General features: G+C 42.9%; 1 protein-coding gene across 6 annotated transcripts in view; it reads right to left on the bottom strand.

The window, feature by feature from the left end:
- Positions 1 to 4,097: 4,097 nt before the first annotated feature.
- The window catches only part of fynb (FYN proto-oncogene, Src family tyrosine kinase b), an 89,061-nt gene continuing 74,778 nt past the window's right edge, over positions 4,098 to 18,380 (bottom strand). For 4 of the 6 annotated variants that reach the window (XM_074616093.1, XM_074616097.1, XM_074616095.1 and 1 more), the window contains 7 exons: positions 17,978 to 18,142; positions 17,479 to 17,634; positions 15,475 to 15,654; positions 13,136 to 13,212; positions 11,432 to 11,585; positions 7,531 to 7,662; positions 4,098 to 5,733 (listed from right to left, as the gene is read on the bottom strand). In XM_074616093.1, the coding sequence (XP_074472194.1) occupies positions 5,525 to 5,733; positions 7,531 to 7,662; positions 11,432 to 11,585; positions 13,136 to 13,212; positions 15,475 to 15,654; positions 17,479 to 17,634; positions 17,978 to 18,142 (1,073 nt within the window). In that variant the 3' untranslated portion in view covers positions 4,098 to 5,524. The remainder of the gene's footprint in view (positions 5,734 to 7,530; positions 7,663 to 11,431; positions 11,586 to 13,135; positions 13,213 to 15,474; positions 15,655 to 17,478; positions 17,635 to 17,977; positions 18,143 to 18,380) is intronic. The other 2 variants (XM_074616098.1, XM_074616099.1) reach the window with 1 other exon arrangement.

Genomic DNA, 18,380 nt, shown 5'->3' on the forward strand with positions numbered 1-18,380 from the left:
TCAGGAGGAGGGAGTCCCATCACCACCACCACCTGACCTACAGCTGGTCTGAAGGCTCACTTCTTCCTATGTAAGATACTCAAGGATGGAAATAAACTGATCCCACAAAATGAAACTAAATTATGAATTAACGCAATTCTTTCTGAGCTATATTTCTCTGAATTGAAGTTATAGTAAAAATCATTACTAAATCTGTGTCCCAAAGTTCATGCACTCATCAGTTTGAATAGTGCTTCTAGCAGGCTAGACGTCACCTTATTGATCTTAAAATCAATTGTTTCCTAAGGACGCATGTTTGCGTGTCTGTTTCCACTGGACATCGGCAACTAAAGACAAAGTTACAGGAATGAAAGAAAGATTTCTAGAGGAATAAAAAACACTGAACGGTTTGTGTTACAAAAGGACAAATAAATGATCCATAAGCTAAAATTCTCAATTGACAAATCCAGATTTTCCAGTTGTTGCAAGGAAACATTGATGCTACAGCAGAGTGTGGATGACTACTTATCTACTATACTGACAGGTCAAAGAAGGCAACTGTCCCTGACCCCCAAGGACCCCAAAAGTCCCAGGTTCACTGCATGTCAGTTGGTATTGGTATTTTTTTATTTATTTATCTAAATTGCCAATTCATCAGGGAATTTAAGGTGGATGTGGCATTATTAATGTAGCTAATTTTGTACTCCTGGTGTCAAAATATAGGGACTAAAAATTTACTTTGAGACCATAAAGTACATACACTACTAACTGTTTGTACTTACGAAAAGTAAGGCACTGTAATTCTTACACAACCAACGTATTTATGAGCCAGGACGTACAGGGCTCTCAGGAAGTCAGGTGACGTAGTATAGAGAGCGACAAAAATTCAGCGTAAGGAGGAAGTCTGGGTGGAAGGATGGGTCAAACAAACACTGGACTTTCACCCAGGAGACTGTTTGTGTCCCGTGTGAAACCAAGCAAACGCTGCATTGTTTTACCTTACTTTTGTTACGTAACTTATGTCAGTGTTCTTAACTAATGCCATGCATGTAAGTTATGTAAAAAACATACTTATTTTACGTAACAAACATACTTAATTTAACCCAACCCATGATTTTTTCCTAAACCTAACCAAGTAGTTTTGTTGCCTAATCGCAGGTCCTGGTCGTACAAGGTGTACCTAATAAAGTGGCCGGTGCTAGTACCGGGTGGTCTTTTGCTGCTGTAGCCCATCTGCTTCAAGGTTCGACGTGTTGTGCGTTCAGAGATGGTATTCTGCATACCTTGGTTGTAACGAGTGGTTATTTGAGTAACTGTTGCCTTTCTATCATCTCGAACCACTCTGCCCATTCTCCTCTGACCTCTGACATCAACAAGGCATTTCCGTCCACACAACTGCCGCTCACTGGATATTTTCTCTTGTTCGGACCATTCTCTGTAAACCCTAGAGATGGTTGTGCGTGAAAATCCCAGTAGATCAGCAGTTTTTAAAATACTCAGACCAGCCCGTCTGGCACCAACAACCATGCCACGTTCAAAGTCACTTAAATCCCCTTTCTTCCCCATTCTGATGCTCGGTTTGAACTTCAGCAAGTCGTCTCCACCACATCAAGATGCCTAAATGCATTGAGTTACTGCCATGTGATTGGCTGATTAGCTATTTGTGTTAACAAGCAATTGAACAGGTGTGCCTAATAAAGTGGCCGGTGAGTGTACGTTGCACTATGTAAGATGGGTGGTGGGGGTGCTGGAGGTGGAGAGGGGTCAATAGAGGCCCAGTGGCAACATTTTAGCCAGTTAATCAACCAATGGTACCAACAAAATGCCTATTTTCAAAAATCCATTTGTTCAAGTGTATCAGACTTCGGCTAATGTCAAGCTAACACAGCACAGATAGATATCCAGATGTTAGCGATGCTGCAGAGGGGACCTTGGAAGTTGAAGAAATTAATAAAATGGTGTGTTTATAACCTAAAATATTAGTTTCAGGTACTCATGTGGACAAAGACTCCACAGCCATGCTAGCGGTGCTGTGATCCCGTAGTGAGCCACTGCTGTGCTTTGAGCTAAAGGCAAACGTCGGCATGCTAACACGCTCACGATGACATATGCTAACATTTGAGTGTTTAGCATGTGTAATATAAGCTTCGTCTTAGTTTAGCATGTTAGCATGCTAACACATGCAAATTAGCCCTAAACATTAAGTAGAACTGAGGCTGATAAGGGTGTTTTGCAGGTGTTTGGTCATAAACCAAAGTAACGTTACTGGACAAATTAAATTTACATACACACAATTAAAGGGTTGGTAATCTTGAGATACTAGCAAGAATAGGCTATAGATTTTTAAAATAATTCAACCGAAAAACCCAGCCCAGTGTTGCAAACTCCTTAGCTACTAAGCGAGCTACTTTTCCAACGAAAGTAGCTCGCAGCAAAGCTTCAAAAGTCCCTAAATCTAGAGAGAAAGTCGCCAAGTCGGCAACACCGACAGTCGCTTTAAAGCCACTCCCCCAAAATGATCATACTAAACTTAAACAATGAACATGGCATGTTAGTACTCTCAGCTGTCAAACTAGCAGCTTTTAGAAGACTGGTGACGTGCAATGAGTGCACAGGCGGAGTTCAGAGGGCGGGGTGTTCAGAGGGCAGAGTGCAGCGCATAGACCCTTTTTTTTTTTTTGTCAGAACATTTGATTTACTGATTTGCTGTCGGGATGTAATGAGAATTTCAACAAATATAACATAAAATGTATTTGAACAGCACTACCAACCCCAGCTTTAATCTGAAGGAGGGGAACATGAACATCTGAACCAAATTTCAAGGTAAGCCATCAAACAGTTAATGGATCATTTCACTCAAAATCACAAACGTCTACTTCTTCACGGCACTAGATGAAGTCTCAGGTTTCATCCTTTGTGCACCATTAATATCTGTATCAAATTGTGGCAATCCATCCAATAGTTGTTATTTCAGTCTGAAGTGATGGACTGACCGACATTGCCATCCCTAGAGCCATGCTGCTAGCGTGGCCAAAAATCACCAAAATTGTGTAAATAGACAGTAAAATACCAATTGCAGGTACTCACATGGATTGTGAAGTTAAAAAAATTAGCGATATCAAAAAACACATCAACACATATTAGCCTTTACACGTGTTTATCAGGGTATAAAAAAAGTAGAATTGACAGGATGTCATGAAATAAATGTGGTAAAACTAGTAGCTCGTGTGTTTCTGCAGAGCAACAATAGATTAGCTCAGAATCCATCCAGCAACTATAACAGAAAGGCCTACAGGAGGTCAGGTTACAGGACCTTAAGAGATATTCCTGTCCAGATATCCAGTTTGAGATTAAAGTGCTTGGAAAGAAGAAGAAAAAGGTACAAGCTGAAGACGGAGTCAACAGCAGGAAGAAGGTGGAGGAAGGTGGAGAGGATGTGATCTGCCTGCCAGAGAGAGAGGGACATGAAGTGTCTCTTGAACCGCTGAGTTTTGAGGGAGTGGTTGTTCTGCTGCGGACCTTCTGTGACCTGGGTAAACCTAGTTTAGTGGGCTATTAGCACATCTCCACCAGTATTGATCCACAAATCAAACAGTGGAGGACAAACAGAGGCGGGAGACTGCAATAGACCTTTCCTCATGGCGTATTGACATATTGATTTCTCAGACAGGTTTAATACCATAAATAATGACTGCATTCCATCTAGGTGTGCCAGCCCAGTGTCCTGCTCTTGTGCATGATGGGACACCTACATGAAACTTAAAGGCAGGGTTGGTAAAGATGTTAGAATTTTTTTTTGTTATATTAGTTGAAATTCTCATCACATCCCGACAGCAATCAATGAATCGAATGCTCTGACAAAAAAAAAGAAAAATATCTGGTATCTGTTCGCTGTCACAGGACTGTAATAAACCCGTCCAATCATTACATTCTGATTGGACGGGCTACCTGTGAGCACTCGGCCCGTGGCCGTGCACTCATTGCGCGTCGCCGGAGTCTTCCACAAGCTGCTAGCTTTTCTCCTCTCCTCAGGTAGATTTGACTCCCCACACAGAAGCACATAGTTCATAGTTCCAGCAAACAAACACTTGGCCTGTGGAAAGGAAGTGTGTCTTGGAAAGAGTGTAAAATGTTTATTGTTCTTTTCTGAATTTCAAACGCCAAATCACTGAATTAACAAAAACAAGTTATGTTAAAAAAATGGGAAATGAAAAGATATAAAGAAGGGAAGTTAGCGACACGTAAAACCATTTAGCTGTACGACTGAAAAAAAAATGAGGGGGTTTCCCATTGGCCACGAAACCATCTGCATTAAGACCATAGATCAGGGCTGGGTTCAACTCAGTCTCAACTCAGTGGCTTTTCTCTGTGAATTCAAACCTTCAAATGTTAAGTTTCTGTTCTGAATTGCGACATGAATTGACCCCCCCGAGCCCTCCTCTGAACATACAGTACGACTGACTCTTAAAAGGATCACTTAAAAAGGGTTAAATAAAAACATACCCTGTAAAAACCAAAGACTCAAATACTGATAGAATACAACCTCGTCAGTAAAACATAACAGAAGAAATAACTCAGGAGGTGAGCTGGTTCCAGGTTCAGCTGCAGGTCGGCGCTCTGCAGGCTCACGTGGAGGACACGCGGGAGACGAGGAAAACGCCACCGTCCAACTTCGGAATGAATCAGCTCAAATAAGACATAATACTCTCTTCTTAAATTAACTCCACTTTTCTCTCTTCCGGCTGAACAAAAACAACACTCGCGGTAGAAAGACAGAAATATTTTCCACCCACATTTTCTGAAAATTATAAGCGAGGAGGGATATGTTCAAAATCCTTACACGCTCGGCTGTAATTTACAAAAGTGTGACATATACCGTTTGTAAAAGAACCTTGTTCCAGGGGGAGGGTGGGTGCATAAAAAGAAAAAAAGTCTGATGGAGGACTGCGTCATGCTCGTCTGAAGAAGCCTCTGCAGAACTGAAAAGTCAAGAATAAAGCAATAATCTGGGGCTGGATTCTGTTTTTGTTTTTTTTACACATTATGGAAAATTAGAAAAAAATATATGGCGGCTTCCAATTCAATCTCTAGAAAATAATACAGGAGCTACAGTATAATACACGTACAGATTAACTGTGCCTGCTCGGGTTCTCTTCCTTTGCCTTCATCATTTTTTTATCATTATTATTTTTGTGCAGGAGAAAATAAAAATCTTAAAAGCAAAAAACAAATAAACTAAAACAAGCCTTTCTTATTTACATTGAATACATTGCATTATCACAACCCCGGTTTTAACTCCGTCCATCCTCCAGAACCACCTCTTCGACTTATCCCGTTTGCAGAGTTCAGATGCTAGAGGGCGTGTCGGAGACGGTTTTAGGGGGTTGGCGGTGGAACTGAAATGCTCGGGTTGAGCTGAGGAAGCTGTACAGATCCCTAGAATAAAAGGCCCGGCTGGGAAGGCTCCAGAGTTCAGTAACAGTACTGATTGGGCCAGTCCTGCCCCAGCCCCGAGACGTCCCAGAGCGGGAGGTGGAGGGGGGGTTTAGAGGTTGTCCCCGGGCTGATACTGAGGCTCGGTGGCTGTGAAGTAGTCCTCCAAGAAGGCCTGCAGGTACTCGAAGGTGGGCCGCTCCTCGGCGTCCTTCTTCCAGCACTGCAGCATCAGCTCGTGCAGCGAGATGGGGCAGTCCTGGGGGCACGGCATCCTGTAGCCTCGCTCCACCTGCTCCAGCACCTCGCGGTTGTTCATGCCTGAAAAATGAAGATTAAACACATCAATATGACATCTCTGTGGAGACCAGCTGCTTTGATTCAACTTTGGTGACCTTCAACACAAACAGAATCCCACTGGTAACAATCTCAACTTCTTGACTTTTTTATAAAGTTTCACTGCCTCTTTAGTCTAAAAAAAAACAACCTAATTCATGGATTACTGAAAATGTTATTCAAAGAGACACGTACCAACCAGGAAGAGACACAAAACGACTACAAAGAGACATAAAAATGACTACAAAGAGACACAAAATAAAAAACAAAGAAACACAAAACAACTACAAAGATATGCAAAACAACTACAAAGAGATGCAAAGCAACTACAAAGAGACTGAAAGGAGACTCAAAGTGTCTCCAAAGATACACAAAACAACTACAAAGATATGCAAGACAACTACAAAAAGGGGTAAAACAACTACAAAAAAGGGGCAAAACCACAGACAAAAATAACTACAAGAACAAATCAACAACTACAAAGAGACATGACACGACTGCAAAGAGACACAAAGCAACTACAGAGAGATGCAAAACAACAACAAAGACACACAAAGCAACTACAAAGAGACTCAAAATCACTACAAAAAGACACAAAGCAACTACAAAGAGATGCAAAGGACACTCAAAGTGTCTCCAAAGATACACAAAACAACTACAAAGAGATGCAAAACAACTACAAAGATACTCAAAATGACTACAAAGAGATGCAAAGCAACTACAAAGACACTCGAAATGACTACAAAGAGAAGCAAAGCAACTACAAAGCGATGCAAAGCAACTACAAAGAGACTCAAAGGAGACTCAAAGTGTCTACAAAGAGACACAAACAACTACAAAGAGATGCAAAATGACTACAAAAGAGACACAAAACAACTACAAAGAGACAACGACATAACCACAAAGAGACTCATAATGACCACAATGAGAAGCTAAACAACTACAGTACGTTTGTCTTTTTCCTATGTAGGAGAAGTGGTGGGGCCTTTTGCATATCTGTGTCCAGGGGGCCCATTGTCTCATAATCCGTCCATGCCCTAAATCATCAAGAACCAGAGGCACTAATGAGTTACATTTACCCCATTACATGTACATAAGTAACTTTTGTACTTTGTACTACTTAGTTTTAATGTAGCTGTTTGACTCTACTGTTGTGCCTCGCCTGATCTTAAGGTTAGTAATTTTAAGTACATTTAAAGTAGAAACTTTTTACTTAATTGCACCTCTGTGCGTCACTCAGTGTTGAGAATGGTTCCCAATAATGTCATAAGGTAATACGTTATTGGTCAGGACATGTTCTTCCATTATTGGGTGCTCCAGCTGCTAACACACGTGTTAGCATGCTGCTGCTCCCTCAGCTCAGTGCGTGCTAACCTTCCTCACCTCCTCCCTGAAGCACTAGCAGCCCACCAGCCCCATCTGAACAAACATGTGTCCCCCCGCTGTCGGTTTTAGTTTCTGTCTGAAATTCAGTTGTCCCACAGGCGAGCGGCGCTAATGAAGTGTTATGTCACATTCTGGCAGGGAGAGGAAGGTTACCCGAGCATTAAAGAACCGTTTACGTGCATGAACAGCAGGGAGGGGCCTGTTGTCATAGGAAACGCTCTGTGTGTTTTGGTAACAACACTCAGGAGAGGGTTGCTTCTTATCAGGCCACTTTATCGACGTGTTTCCAGAGCAGCTCAAGGTGAAAAGCTCCGCCACGCCGAGCCTCTGCTCTCTGCTCTCTGCTCTCTGTTTAACCCTCCTCCTCCTCCTCTTCTTCCTCCTCCTCGTCCTCACCTGGGTAAGGCACCCGACCCTTGGTGACCAGCTCCGTCAGCAGGATGCCGAACGACCACACGTCCGACTTGATGGTGAACTTCCCGTAGAGCGCGGCCTCGGGGGCGGTCCACTTGATGGGGAACTTTGCACCTGTAGGAGAGCAGAGATGAAAGAAGCATTGAGCAGGTGATTTCATAATACCTGTTTCCTTCTGACACCATCGTCTTCTCTTTCTTGTTTGGTAAAGAGCTGTGTTCTGGTTTAGCTGGCCCTGGTTTCCTTTTTACATACAGTAGAGCGTGTGATAAATAAACAGCACAACATTTTGGCACGGCAAACTTGTCGCATCAGAAGTATTTACATCTATTGTGATGCAAACTTATGGCTTCACACCACGAAAGGACAGGATGAGTCCGAGGAGAGTCACTCTGACATCAGCTGTGTCCACTATGGTACCGTATAGGCCTGTCACCATAACTACATTTGTTGGACGATATATTGTCCCAGAATTAATTGCAGATTTTTGTCATTTTAAGACCATTTTATGCCACTGATATAAGGATAATATAATAACATAATAATGCAAGTACACCCTTTCAAAGAGCGAGAGCAACTTTTAATTCTTAAGAATTTTCAGACGTTAAAAATAAGGTTGTCAAAGGGTAACATGATTGACACAAATTTGTTTTAACGCCACTCATTTCTCAGTTTTAAAGAGAGAGTGAAGATACTGGCATCATATGAAACTAGAAAAACCTGATGAATCCATTGGTACCAACCAGGTCATACTAGCTTGTCACAAAAAAGGTTAAATAACGCTTCAAACGTATGCTAAATTTTGGCGAGGAAAAACCGGCATGGCCATTTCCAAAGGGGTCCCTTGACCTCTGACCTCAAGATATGTGAATGAAAATGGGTTCTATGGGTACCCACGAGTCTCCCCTTTACAGACATGCCCACTTTATGATAATCACATGCAGTTTGGGGGCAAGCTGTTGTTGCCTGTTGGGCTGCAGTTTGCCATGTTATGATTGGAACCTATTTTTTATTCTACATAAAACCTGTGAGGGTTTCTGGACAATATTTGTCATTGTTTTGTGTTGTTAATTGATTTCCAATAATAAATACATACATACGTTTGCATAAAGCAGCATATTTGCCCACTCCCATGTTGATAAGAGTATTAAATATACTTGACAAATCTCCCTTTAAGATGCATTTTGAACAGAGTTGAGCGATTAATTTGTGATTAATCATGATTCAATATTTTAATCGATTGACAGCCCCTAGTTAATGATAATAAAAAATGAAATGTATATAATGCTTTTTAAGAACTCAAAGACGCTTTAACAAACAACAGACTATGTGACTCAGACACACTGGGATGAAGGTGGTGGGGCGTGGAGAGGGTTAAGAGGAAGCAGCGGAGAGGAGATCTGTCTTCGAGGCGGGATTGGAAAGTTGCGAGAGTCTGTAATGTCGTGGGGGACGGAATGTGCTTCTATGGTGGTGAAACCCTGCTGTTCATTCTGACATCATGTCGGCTAAAATGTTGGTGACATTCTTATGTAGACAAACAGGCATGTAAACACAACGGGCAGGGCAGCAACAATGATCCAGGTCACGACCATACATCGTAGGATAAGCCGATAATGTCCTCATCGTGACAGGCTCAGTACTGTAAGTGAAGTGGAAGTCATGGTTAAGCTGAATGCCAACTTTCAGCATCTGCCAGCTATAAAAAGGTTTTAGTTTTCAAAGCAAAGCCTCAAAAACATGTGCACAGCGAAATGATTTCATGTGTCAAAAAGGGAGAAAGAAAATTCTCTAAACTGATGACAGCATTTATTGAGCACAGACAAACCGTGTCAACGGGGACAGCTGTTCTGAGCTCAGACTCACCGACAGACGGTTACGGTCCGCTGGGTGATGACGAATACTTCACCTAATATGAGCCACATTTAGAGCGGAATCTGAAAACCCTGTTTCTGTTCCTTTCTGTGCAGATTAAGAAAATACTTTTTTTATATATATATTTTGGGGCGTTTTATTCCGTTTCTAAGATCGACAGAGAGACTAAAGAGATGACAGGAAATGAGGGGAGAGAGAGAGAGAGAGAGAGAGAGATGCAGCAGAGGTCAACGGCCGGACTCCAACATTGTTGTTCATGAGTCAGCACTTTAACCCTTAGGGTACCAGGGAGAAATTAACACAAACAATATGTGAATAGATTCTGAATTTCTCTCAAAATTCTACTTATAAAGCTCAACGGAAGTTCAATCATGAAGACTATCTTTATCCTGCATTCATTCACAATTCTCCTCTATCAGTTGATTATGAGTGTTTTGATGATTTCACAGTATTTAAATAGACCTGCTTTATAATTAAAAAAGACATGAAATTGTCCCCTTCTACAATATGGGACCTTTAACTCCAGGTCCACTGACTAGATATATTCATCGGCGAATGGAATTGTCATGACAACTGAGCCACTCCATCTATGCTGAAGGACTGTATGTTATTTTTTACATATATAAATGTGGTTTAATCATTTTTTATTGCCAATGTGTGAACAACCTAAGCTAACCTAAAAAATTAGACCTTCTGCGACTTTCTGGGTTTCCTCTATCAGCCTGTAGGCTGCTTTTAATGTGAAGAATGCGGGACGGTTTTTCTGGGAAAATCCAACGGATTTGACGTCATGCGCGCTTGCGAGCTCCTTTATTTTCAGCTCCGCTTCAGGGCTAACAGTACAGTGTGAACCCATAGCTAGAGTTCGGTTAGAATAGAGTTCACTCTCGCCGACAAACGACCAGCCCCCACCACACAAACTCCACGGAAGCACAATAAAATCAAAGTTAGATCTAGTGAAGCCCGTCCTGCAAAACAGCAACGTCGGAGGAAAACTAGTGTTGTGGGAGAATAGCTGAGTCAGTGCGAAGAGTGTGTGTGTGTACGTGGGAAGTGAGTGGTGAAGCAAGAGAGAGAGAGAGAGAGGGCGGGCGGCGAGTGTGTGAGAAAACGAGCGAGCAGCAGAGCAGAAGAGAGTTAGTTTAGCTTTGAGAATATCAAGTGAATGTAGAGTGGAAGTTGCAGTTTGTGCAGAAATGCGTCTTGTTCCCTGCTGCTGAGTGGAGTGACGGGGGTTAACTCTGGAGCGAGTAACGTTATCGACTCCGGCCCAGGAGACCAAAACTATGGTGTCTCCCCTGTGTCTTCTGACCACGATCGGGAGGCTGAAGCAGGAAAAGTTAACACTATAGGATCAACATCGATTCATGGAGGGACCTTCGTTTGGTGAGCTAACATTACTGCCAAGTATGTGAAATATAGAGTGATATTGTGCTTTTAGCTGCTAATGTTGCTGACATTAATCAACATGATGCCTGTCGATCACGTTCAGTCTCGTGTGTGTCGCCTCGCTGTTTTGACCGATGCTTGCTCGTGTCTACGTAATGCGAGCACATGCTAATATAATACTATTTCCAAGGTCAAGGATGAACCGTCAAGCTCTGCGTATTCCTTCAATCAACAGAATGATGACAGGATGGATACACCAGCCAAATAACCCCACTCCTAAATAGAAAACAATCCAGTGTGATTATCAGGCCAGAAACAGTCTGGAAAGCTTCAACGCTCAATAGTAGAATAGTATTCATGCCTTCTAAACTCTCAGTGTCTCTGGAGCAGGGAGGCTCTGCTCTCTGTTTCAGTGTAGAGCTGACTCTGATTGATCCACAGCTGACTGTTTACTAGTCATTTCGTTGTGGGTGTGTAGCAAATCCCGCTGGGAGAATTCCCTCCATGACCTAATGCAGTCATACAGTGTGTGAATGTGAGTGAGTGGGAGCATTAAGAATGTGCATTTAACATTGTGTGTGTGTGTGTGTGTGTGTGGGAGAGGAGCGGGAAGCCCTACCTTGCCGTGCGGTGTACTCGTTGTCCTCGATGAGCCTGGCCAGGCCGAAATCGGCGATCTTGCACACATGGTTGTCCGCCACCAGGATGTTGGCGGAGCGCAGGTCTCTGTGGATGTAGTTCATCCTCTCGATGTAGGCCATGCCCGCTGCCACCTGGAGGCACACGGCACACTGAGCTCAGCACATTCTGCTGAATACTGCGATTCGCTTTAGGATACATGTGTGACGGAGCTGTTTCTAAATCAGTCCCACTTTGTGTGGAACTTTCAGTGCCTTAAAAATATGGATAAATATTGGCTGTCAGAGAAAACATGTCAATCCCCCCAAAATAAGGATCTGTAGGCAAGTGATTGAGCTGGTTTAGGAAGGAGTCTGAAACTCGAAGCCTCCTGTATCCCGTTGGGCTTTAGAAATGGTAAATAGAATCGAAAATAATCGATGTTAATTATAGCTCATTCAGACATTTTCCATTAAACATGCAGGCCTAACAAATCTGAGCTGTTTTACCTGCAAGAAACACGAAAATCAGGTTAAAGGGCCAGTGTGTAGCAATTAGGGGGATTTATTAGCAGAAATGGAATATAATATTTATAACTATGTTTTCATTAGTGTATAATCACCTGAAATTAATAATTGTTCTGTTTCCGTTAGCTTAGAATGAGCACTTCATAGGTAGCGGGTCTTCTTCACGGAGTCCGCCATGTTTCTACAGTAGCCCAGAGTGGACAAACCAAACACTGGCACTGGAGAGAGCCTTTCATGTTTTTACGTTACCTGAAGGCCACCGTAGTTCTCCGACACGGTTGTGAAACTGCGGTGACGTGAGCCAGAGTGCAAAACCGGGTGGTACCGCGGTTTAGTGGCTATTTAGCGGCACACGTTACCGCAGTCTTGGAAAGGGAGGGGTACTCAGTTGGTTGCAATCTGCAACCACACCACTAGATGCTGCCAAATCCTACACACTGTAGCTTTAATTGACGTAGAATTCAACCGGTATCCTATTACAGGTGATTTATTACCTGCTAAAAATTTGGGTCAAAATAGGATGCTCTGCTATGGACTGAATAAACTGAATGAAATTTAGTTACGAAGAAATGTGTGTGTGTTTTTTTTCCTGTTTTTCTTTTGCACATGTTTCAAATTAAAAGCCTACCTAGTTAGGTATTAAACCCATTGAGCTGCTGGGATGATTTGAATGCAAAATATCTGTGCAGGAAGTGATGGCTGTTGATTGTTGAGTTTGTATTCACAGCATATTAACACAGGACCAAATTAGAAAACAGGGACGCATCTGACTAAATATAGTTATTATTGTGTTAATTCGTTTTAACGCCACTAATTTCTTTAACGCATTAACCCAACTTGCGATTTTACGCTAATAGCGGGCTCAGTTTTAAAGCTAGAGTGAAGATACTGGCATCATATGAAACTAGAGAACCTGAGTAAAGCAGATGATGCTAAATAATGCTCCAAACATGCGTTACATTTTGGCGAGGAAAAACTGTCATGGCCATTTTCAAAGGGGTCCCTTGACCTCTGACCTCCAGATATGTGAATGAAAATGGGTTCTATGTTTCCAAAGTTTCTGAAATCTTTTCTGTGTTTTCAGGAAACCAGTGATGAGAAACATTCCTGTTTCTTTCATGTAACAGAAACAGACCTGTGACTTCAAGATAAACTGGATGTTTTTGATTAAGGCATACCTGCGCCGCTATGTCCACCAGGTTAGGCAGCTTCAACACTCGTCCATCTCCGTCCTTCAAGAAGTCCAACAGGCTTCCTAAGGCAGACAGAAACAGATGTTGCAGACACTGAAGACTGAAAACTGTATGTCTTAGATCCATCAGCGAATCAGTGGTGCCCTACTGCTCCCCCGGCCCTCGACAGGAACTGTTTATAATTCGGCAATTACCAAACCACAAGCAATAATGTGACAGCTGAATGCTCCGGAGACACGAGGCTTGTAATTTGTCGGCTCACTTCTACCTCACATCATCAACAATAATCAGTTTGAGTTAGAGGATAAATACAGGATTTGGGGGACTTGATGATCACCGCAAATACTTTGACATTCATCACATTTCACACTGGGTCTGCTTTTCTGAATTCTCCTCTTCAACTCCATGGGCTGACCTAGATGATGAGGCAGCCTCTGCATGCAACAGACACAGTGATGCACATCAAAGTTTCCATTCTTGTGTTCTCTGGTGTTTTAATGTGCGTCCACAGCTCTTTCTTGTGTTTTTTTTTTTTTTTAAATTGCAGTGCTTTGGGAGGATTGTTTTGAAGGCCTTAATCATCTTCAGTCACTCTGAAACAAAGGGTTTACCATACCAGAACAGCTACTATTATTCTGCCTGGAATGGAACAAAAACACTTCTGCTGAAATGAAAAACATTTTTGCAAAGCCTTGCATGTTTGTGCTCAGTGTGATATGATTAAACACACAAACCAGCGCATATATAGAGCTCGGTGCATGAGATTTAAACCGTTTCTGACGCTTTACTGTGCTTTTTGCTATTGTGGCAACTCAGGTCAAACAAAGCAAAGGGTTGAGACTCACCCTATTCATTTTTTTTTTTGCCCCACAAGCAGTATGGCTGTCCATTGATTGGTCAGTCCATCTACACTACATTTACTGTGGGTATTCATGGTTCTCAGAGGATGATTTAAAAAATTTATTTCGGAGACCCCCTGACTATTCTTCCTGTACCAACATCAGACAATAATCTCCATCTAATGGGCAGATTGCCATTTTTGCTGAATTTACGAAGCATATTCACGCTTCCAAGAGGATGAACCCTTTCCCTTTTCAACATTCCACGAGCTTCACCTTTATTCTTGATAAATCCATTTGATTTGAATGATTAGTGCTAACTAAATCCATATAGGGCTCTTCGGCTTGTCCCCATAGGATAACCCTTTTTGGTTCCTGGTAGAACTTTTTATTAGGGTTCTACCTAGAACCACCTGTGAGAGGTTCTACGGAGGACCCTTCTATGGTATGATGGTCCTACCCAGAACCCTCTCTAGAGGTTTTATCCAGAACCTTTCCACCGTCTAAAGCTGGGGCATACACTGTACCATTTTAGCCTGTTTCTGGCCCGAATTTTGAGCTTCGTTGGGCGTCGTTTGTTGTGCAGCGTACAGGGGGGGACCGAGGACTGATTAACTCCTCCCCACCGTCCGTCAGACAGTCACAGTCTCTCTCACAGTTGAAGCAGAGCCACAAGCCGATTCCCCAACTTCACTGCCTTTTTCTGCTTTTGTAATTTCTTTTTACAGTAATCAGAGTGTAGCGCTCTTTTTTATTTTACCGTACAGTGTGAGCACATAAATCGTGAGCTTTGGCTTTACATCGCAAACGACCTACCCGTACAGTAGGAGTAGGATTTAAAAATCTTACAGTGTATGCCCAGTATAAGGGTGCTAACAAGAACCCACCCAGGGTATTCTACCGAGAACCCATTTATATTCCAAGGGTTTCATCTAGAACCCACCCAAGATTCCTAATGAGGCTCCTTAAAGGGGGCGGGGCTGATGTGGTGCAGAGCAACCCACAACAATCATGGTTCACAATCACAGTTTTTAGGGGTGTGGGCTGGGAGGATCTTTTAACGACCATGCTTTCAGCAATCCTTGAAGAACTCTTTCCTCCAAAAAAAGGTTCTTTGGATAAAAAGGGTTCTTAAATGAACACATGGTCTTACAAAGAACCCCTGACAAACCCTTTCTTCAAAAAAGGGTTCTTCACAAGCAAATGGTTCTGGGTAGAATCATAGCCCTTCAGGAAGAACCCATTTGGAATCCTTATTTTTAAGAGTGTAGGCATTACTTATAAATCCCTTAATTAATGAATTAATCCCTTACATTTAACATTTTGATACAACTTTCTACAGCTGTGTTTTCTGCTTGATAAAATTATATTGAACTGAATTTATGAATCTGCATGAACATAATGTGCAAAGAGTCATCGGGACTGAAAGCTTTACCAAAGAACAGTTGTGTGTGTATATATACATGTGTTTGTGTGTTCGTCTACCTTTGCCCATGTACTCTGTGACGATGTAAATGGGCTCCTCAGACACCACGGCGTAGAGCTGCACCAGCTTGTCATGGCGGAGCTTCTTCATGATCTGAGCCTCCTCCAGGAAGGACTCGGGGGACATGGTGCCAGGCTTCAGAGTCTTCACCGCCACCTTAGTGGTGCCGTTCCACGTTCCTGGCACACGCAAACACACAGGATGGCATCAGCACAGCGGCAACAACGTTTCATATTCAAATCACGTCAGAGTTAGACCCTGCTGTATAACCAGAAGAGATGATTGGCGGCTGTAGTAAAAATCAGGTAGGTGTGGGGGGGGGGGGGGGGGGGGGGGTCTTGCTTTGAAATGACAATGAGGTAAACATGCAACACAGAATGAGATCAGGAGACAGTATGAGAACCAGCTCGTCTGTAATTCTCATGCACAGAGGTTGTGCGTTGAAGGATAATTAAATGGGTACGAGGTTTAGAGTGGACCTTGATTTGAAATGGCTTTTAAAAGCCAGGAGAGGATCCAGCGGAGCCACAATACGCCAACACAGGAGCCGATAATCCTTTTTTAGGATGATTAACAAAGGCAAGCCTGTAAGCTCCTCACTGGTTGCATGCCAGTTACTGCAACACAGCATGGCTATGCCACCAATGTGCGCTGCCCCCAGCTACTGTGTCAGAGCAGGCATATTAAGACATATATGATAATCACTCAAAAGTAGTACTCCATGTATCTCATTCTGTGACAGTAATGGGTGCAGGAATATTAGTAGTGACCCAAAGGGAAGACAGAGCCCGTCAGCTAACATTTGGTCTACTGTACATGTGTTTGGATGGGGGGGGGGGGGGGTTAATGTAAGCCCATGAATCAGAGTAGGCTTCTTTAGTGATGCAGCTGTGCAGACACATTTTGGGAGTCGGGACTGAGCGGGTGACGGTCACCTGCTGGGTTGTGAGGTAATAGGATCCCAGAGGCTGGGTGTCATCTGGGAGAAGCCCTATCCTCAGTATCTGTCCAGCTGGAATATGATAAGAACGCACACCCTCGTGTTCTGCAGTATGGAAGCCCAACATGGCCAAAACTAAACATTAGGAAATTATATGAATGGAGAGAGTAAATAGGCTATACTGTATATGTAAATTAGAAAATAATTAAATAATTTAATAAGCATTAAAAATGTTGCAGTCAGAAACAATTACTGTGAACATTTTGTTTATTATTATAAAACTACAAATCTGATACCGGATTTTTTTTTTTTTTTTGTCAGAGCATTTCATTTATCGATTGCTGTCGGGATGTAATGAGAATTTCAACAAATGTAACAAAAATGTATTTGAACAACCCTACCTTTAATGCTCTGAATTTCTAAATTGGCACCTTTAACTTACAAGCTAATGACAGCGTTTATTAGCTGTAGTGTTGAAGAATAAGCCACAGTTTAGCGCCTAGGCAACGTATAAGCTGTTTCCAAGTGCTACAGCCGACTAGCTAATTAGCTATGTAGCCTGCAAACTGATGTTAGCGGTGCATCTTTCCCCAGTGGATATTTGTTTGCTAGTTCGTATTGCAGTTAATAAATCAGCAGCTAGCCGGCTAACTACTTTGGTTACTTCGGCGGTGTTTTCATGTTTCGCAGTGTTCCTTAGACAGAGAACTCTGTGAAAAGGGAAAACAGACTTAATATTGACCATTTTGGACTTCCATACAGCACTCAATGCTGTACTAACAGCAAAATAAAGCAAAGTCTGAATTTGTATATATGAATAGGAACTGATTTTCAAAGTCTTACTTTATGGATTATGTTTTACAAAACCCACCCTGCAGGACTGCTGGAGGAGGATAAGATAACAGTTGCTTTCATTTCCAATTAGCAAACAAAATTGCATTCTTGGTATATTTTAGAATGCAGGTAAAAGGATGTATGGAAATCTTCAATTTTATTTCCTGGGTGGCCCATTGTGAACTTTAAAAAAAAAAGGGTACTCTTTGTGGGGGGTGGATTTCCTTACCGTAAAACACATCAGCAAAACATCCCGTCCCCAGCTTTACTTCCAACTCAAGTGTGTCTCTGCTGATCTCCCAGGAGTCATGACTCAAGCCCACAGTGTCAGGGATGTAGTTCACACACACGCCCGTTAAATTAAAGCACAAACCATCCGCACTCTCTACATGGGGAGGGAAGGCAAGGCACACAGGGTTAACTACTGGGGAGTGGACCATGCAGAGAGAGACATGGAAGGGAGCCATCTTCAGACTGTGGGAGCAGAGTCTCCTGACACGTCGGATGTTTTTCCAGATGATTTTGAAAGGGAGGGGTCAAGAAACCAAAAAGCATTTCCCTGGCAAAAGCCCCAAACCCGAGAATTATCAAAATTTCCTGCCCCATTTTCTCATTTGATCCCCTCCCTTCCCAGGCCAGATTATTTGCTTGTGTTTTGGAGTCTCTGCTGGCCCAGTGTGGCCCCCCTTCCATGCGCCCTCTTCTTCAGGAGGCGACTGGATCCGTACCCATCCAGACCTCCCCAAACTGCCCGTTCCCAAGACGCTTGATGAGCTGCAGCGACTCCCGCGGGATCTCCCACACGTCTTTGGTTTTAACGGACAGGTCGGCGAGGCGTGGCATCCCTTTGTGGCAGGGAACCACCAAGCGACAGCAGAGCCCGGCGGCTCGGTCTGCACGCGGCGATGCACAAATAAAGAGCACAGAGAGAAACGTACAGATAGTTAGCAGAGCATCCTGCAGGAGAGGGGAAAGCCTCGAAGCAGCAAAGAGCTAGAAACAAGGACGACAAAAAAAGCAGAGTAAACATGAAAGCTGAAAATCAGGGAGCTTCCAGGTCAGGGGATCTAACAGTAATCAGTCTAATGTGGGCTGCATGATCCTTACTGATCATCAAATCAACCAGAGTGC

This window comes from Sebastes fasciatus, chromosome 18, assembly GCF_043250625.1.
Source record: "Sebastes fasciatus isolate fSebFas1 chromosome 18, fSebFas1.pri, whole genome shotgun sequence".
NCBI lineage: Eukaryota > Metazoa > Chordata > Actinopteri > Perciformes > Sebastidae > Sebastes > Sebastes fasciatus.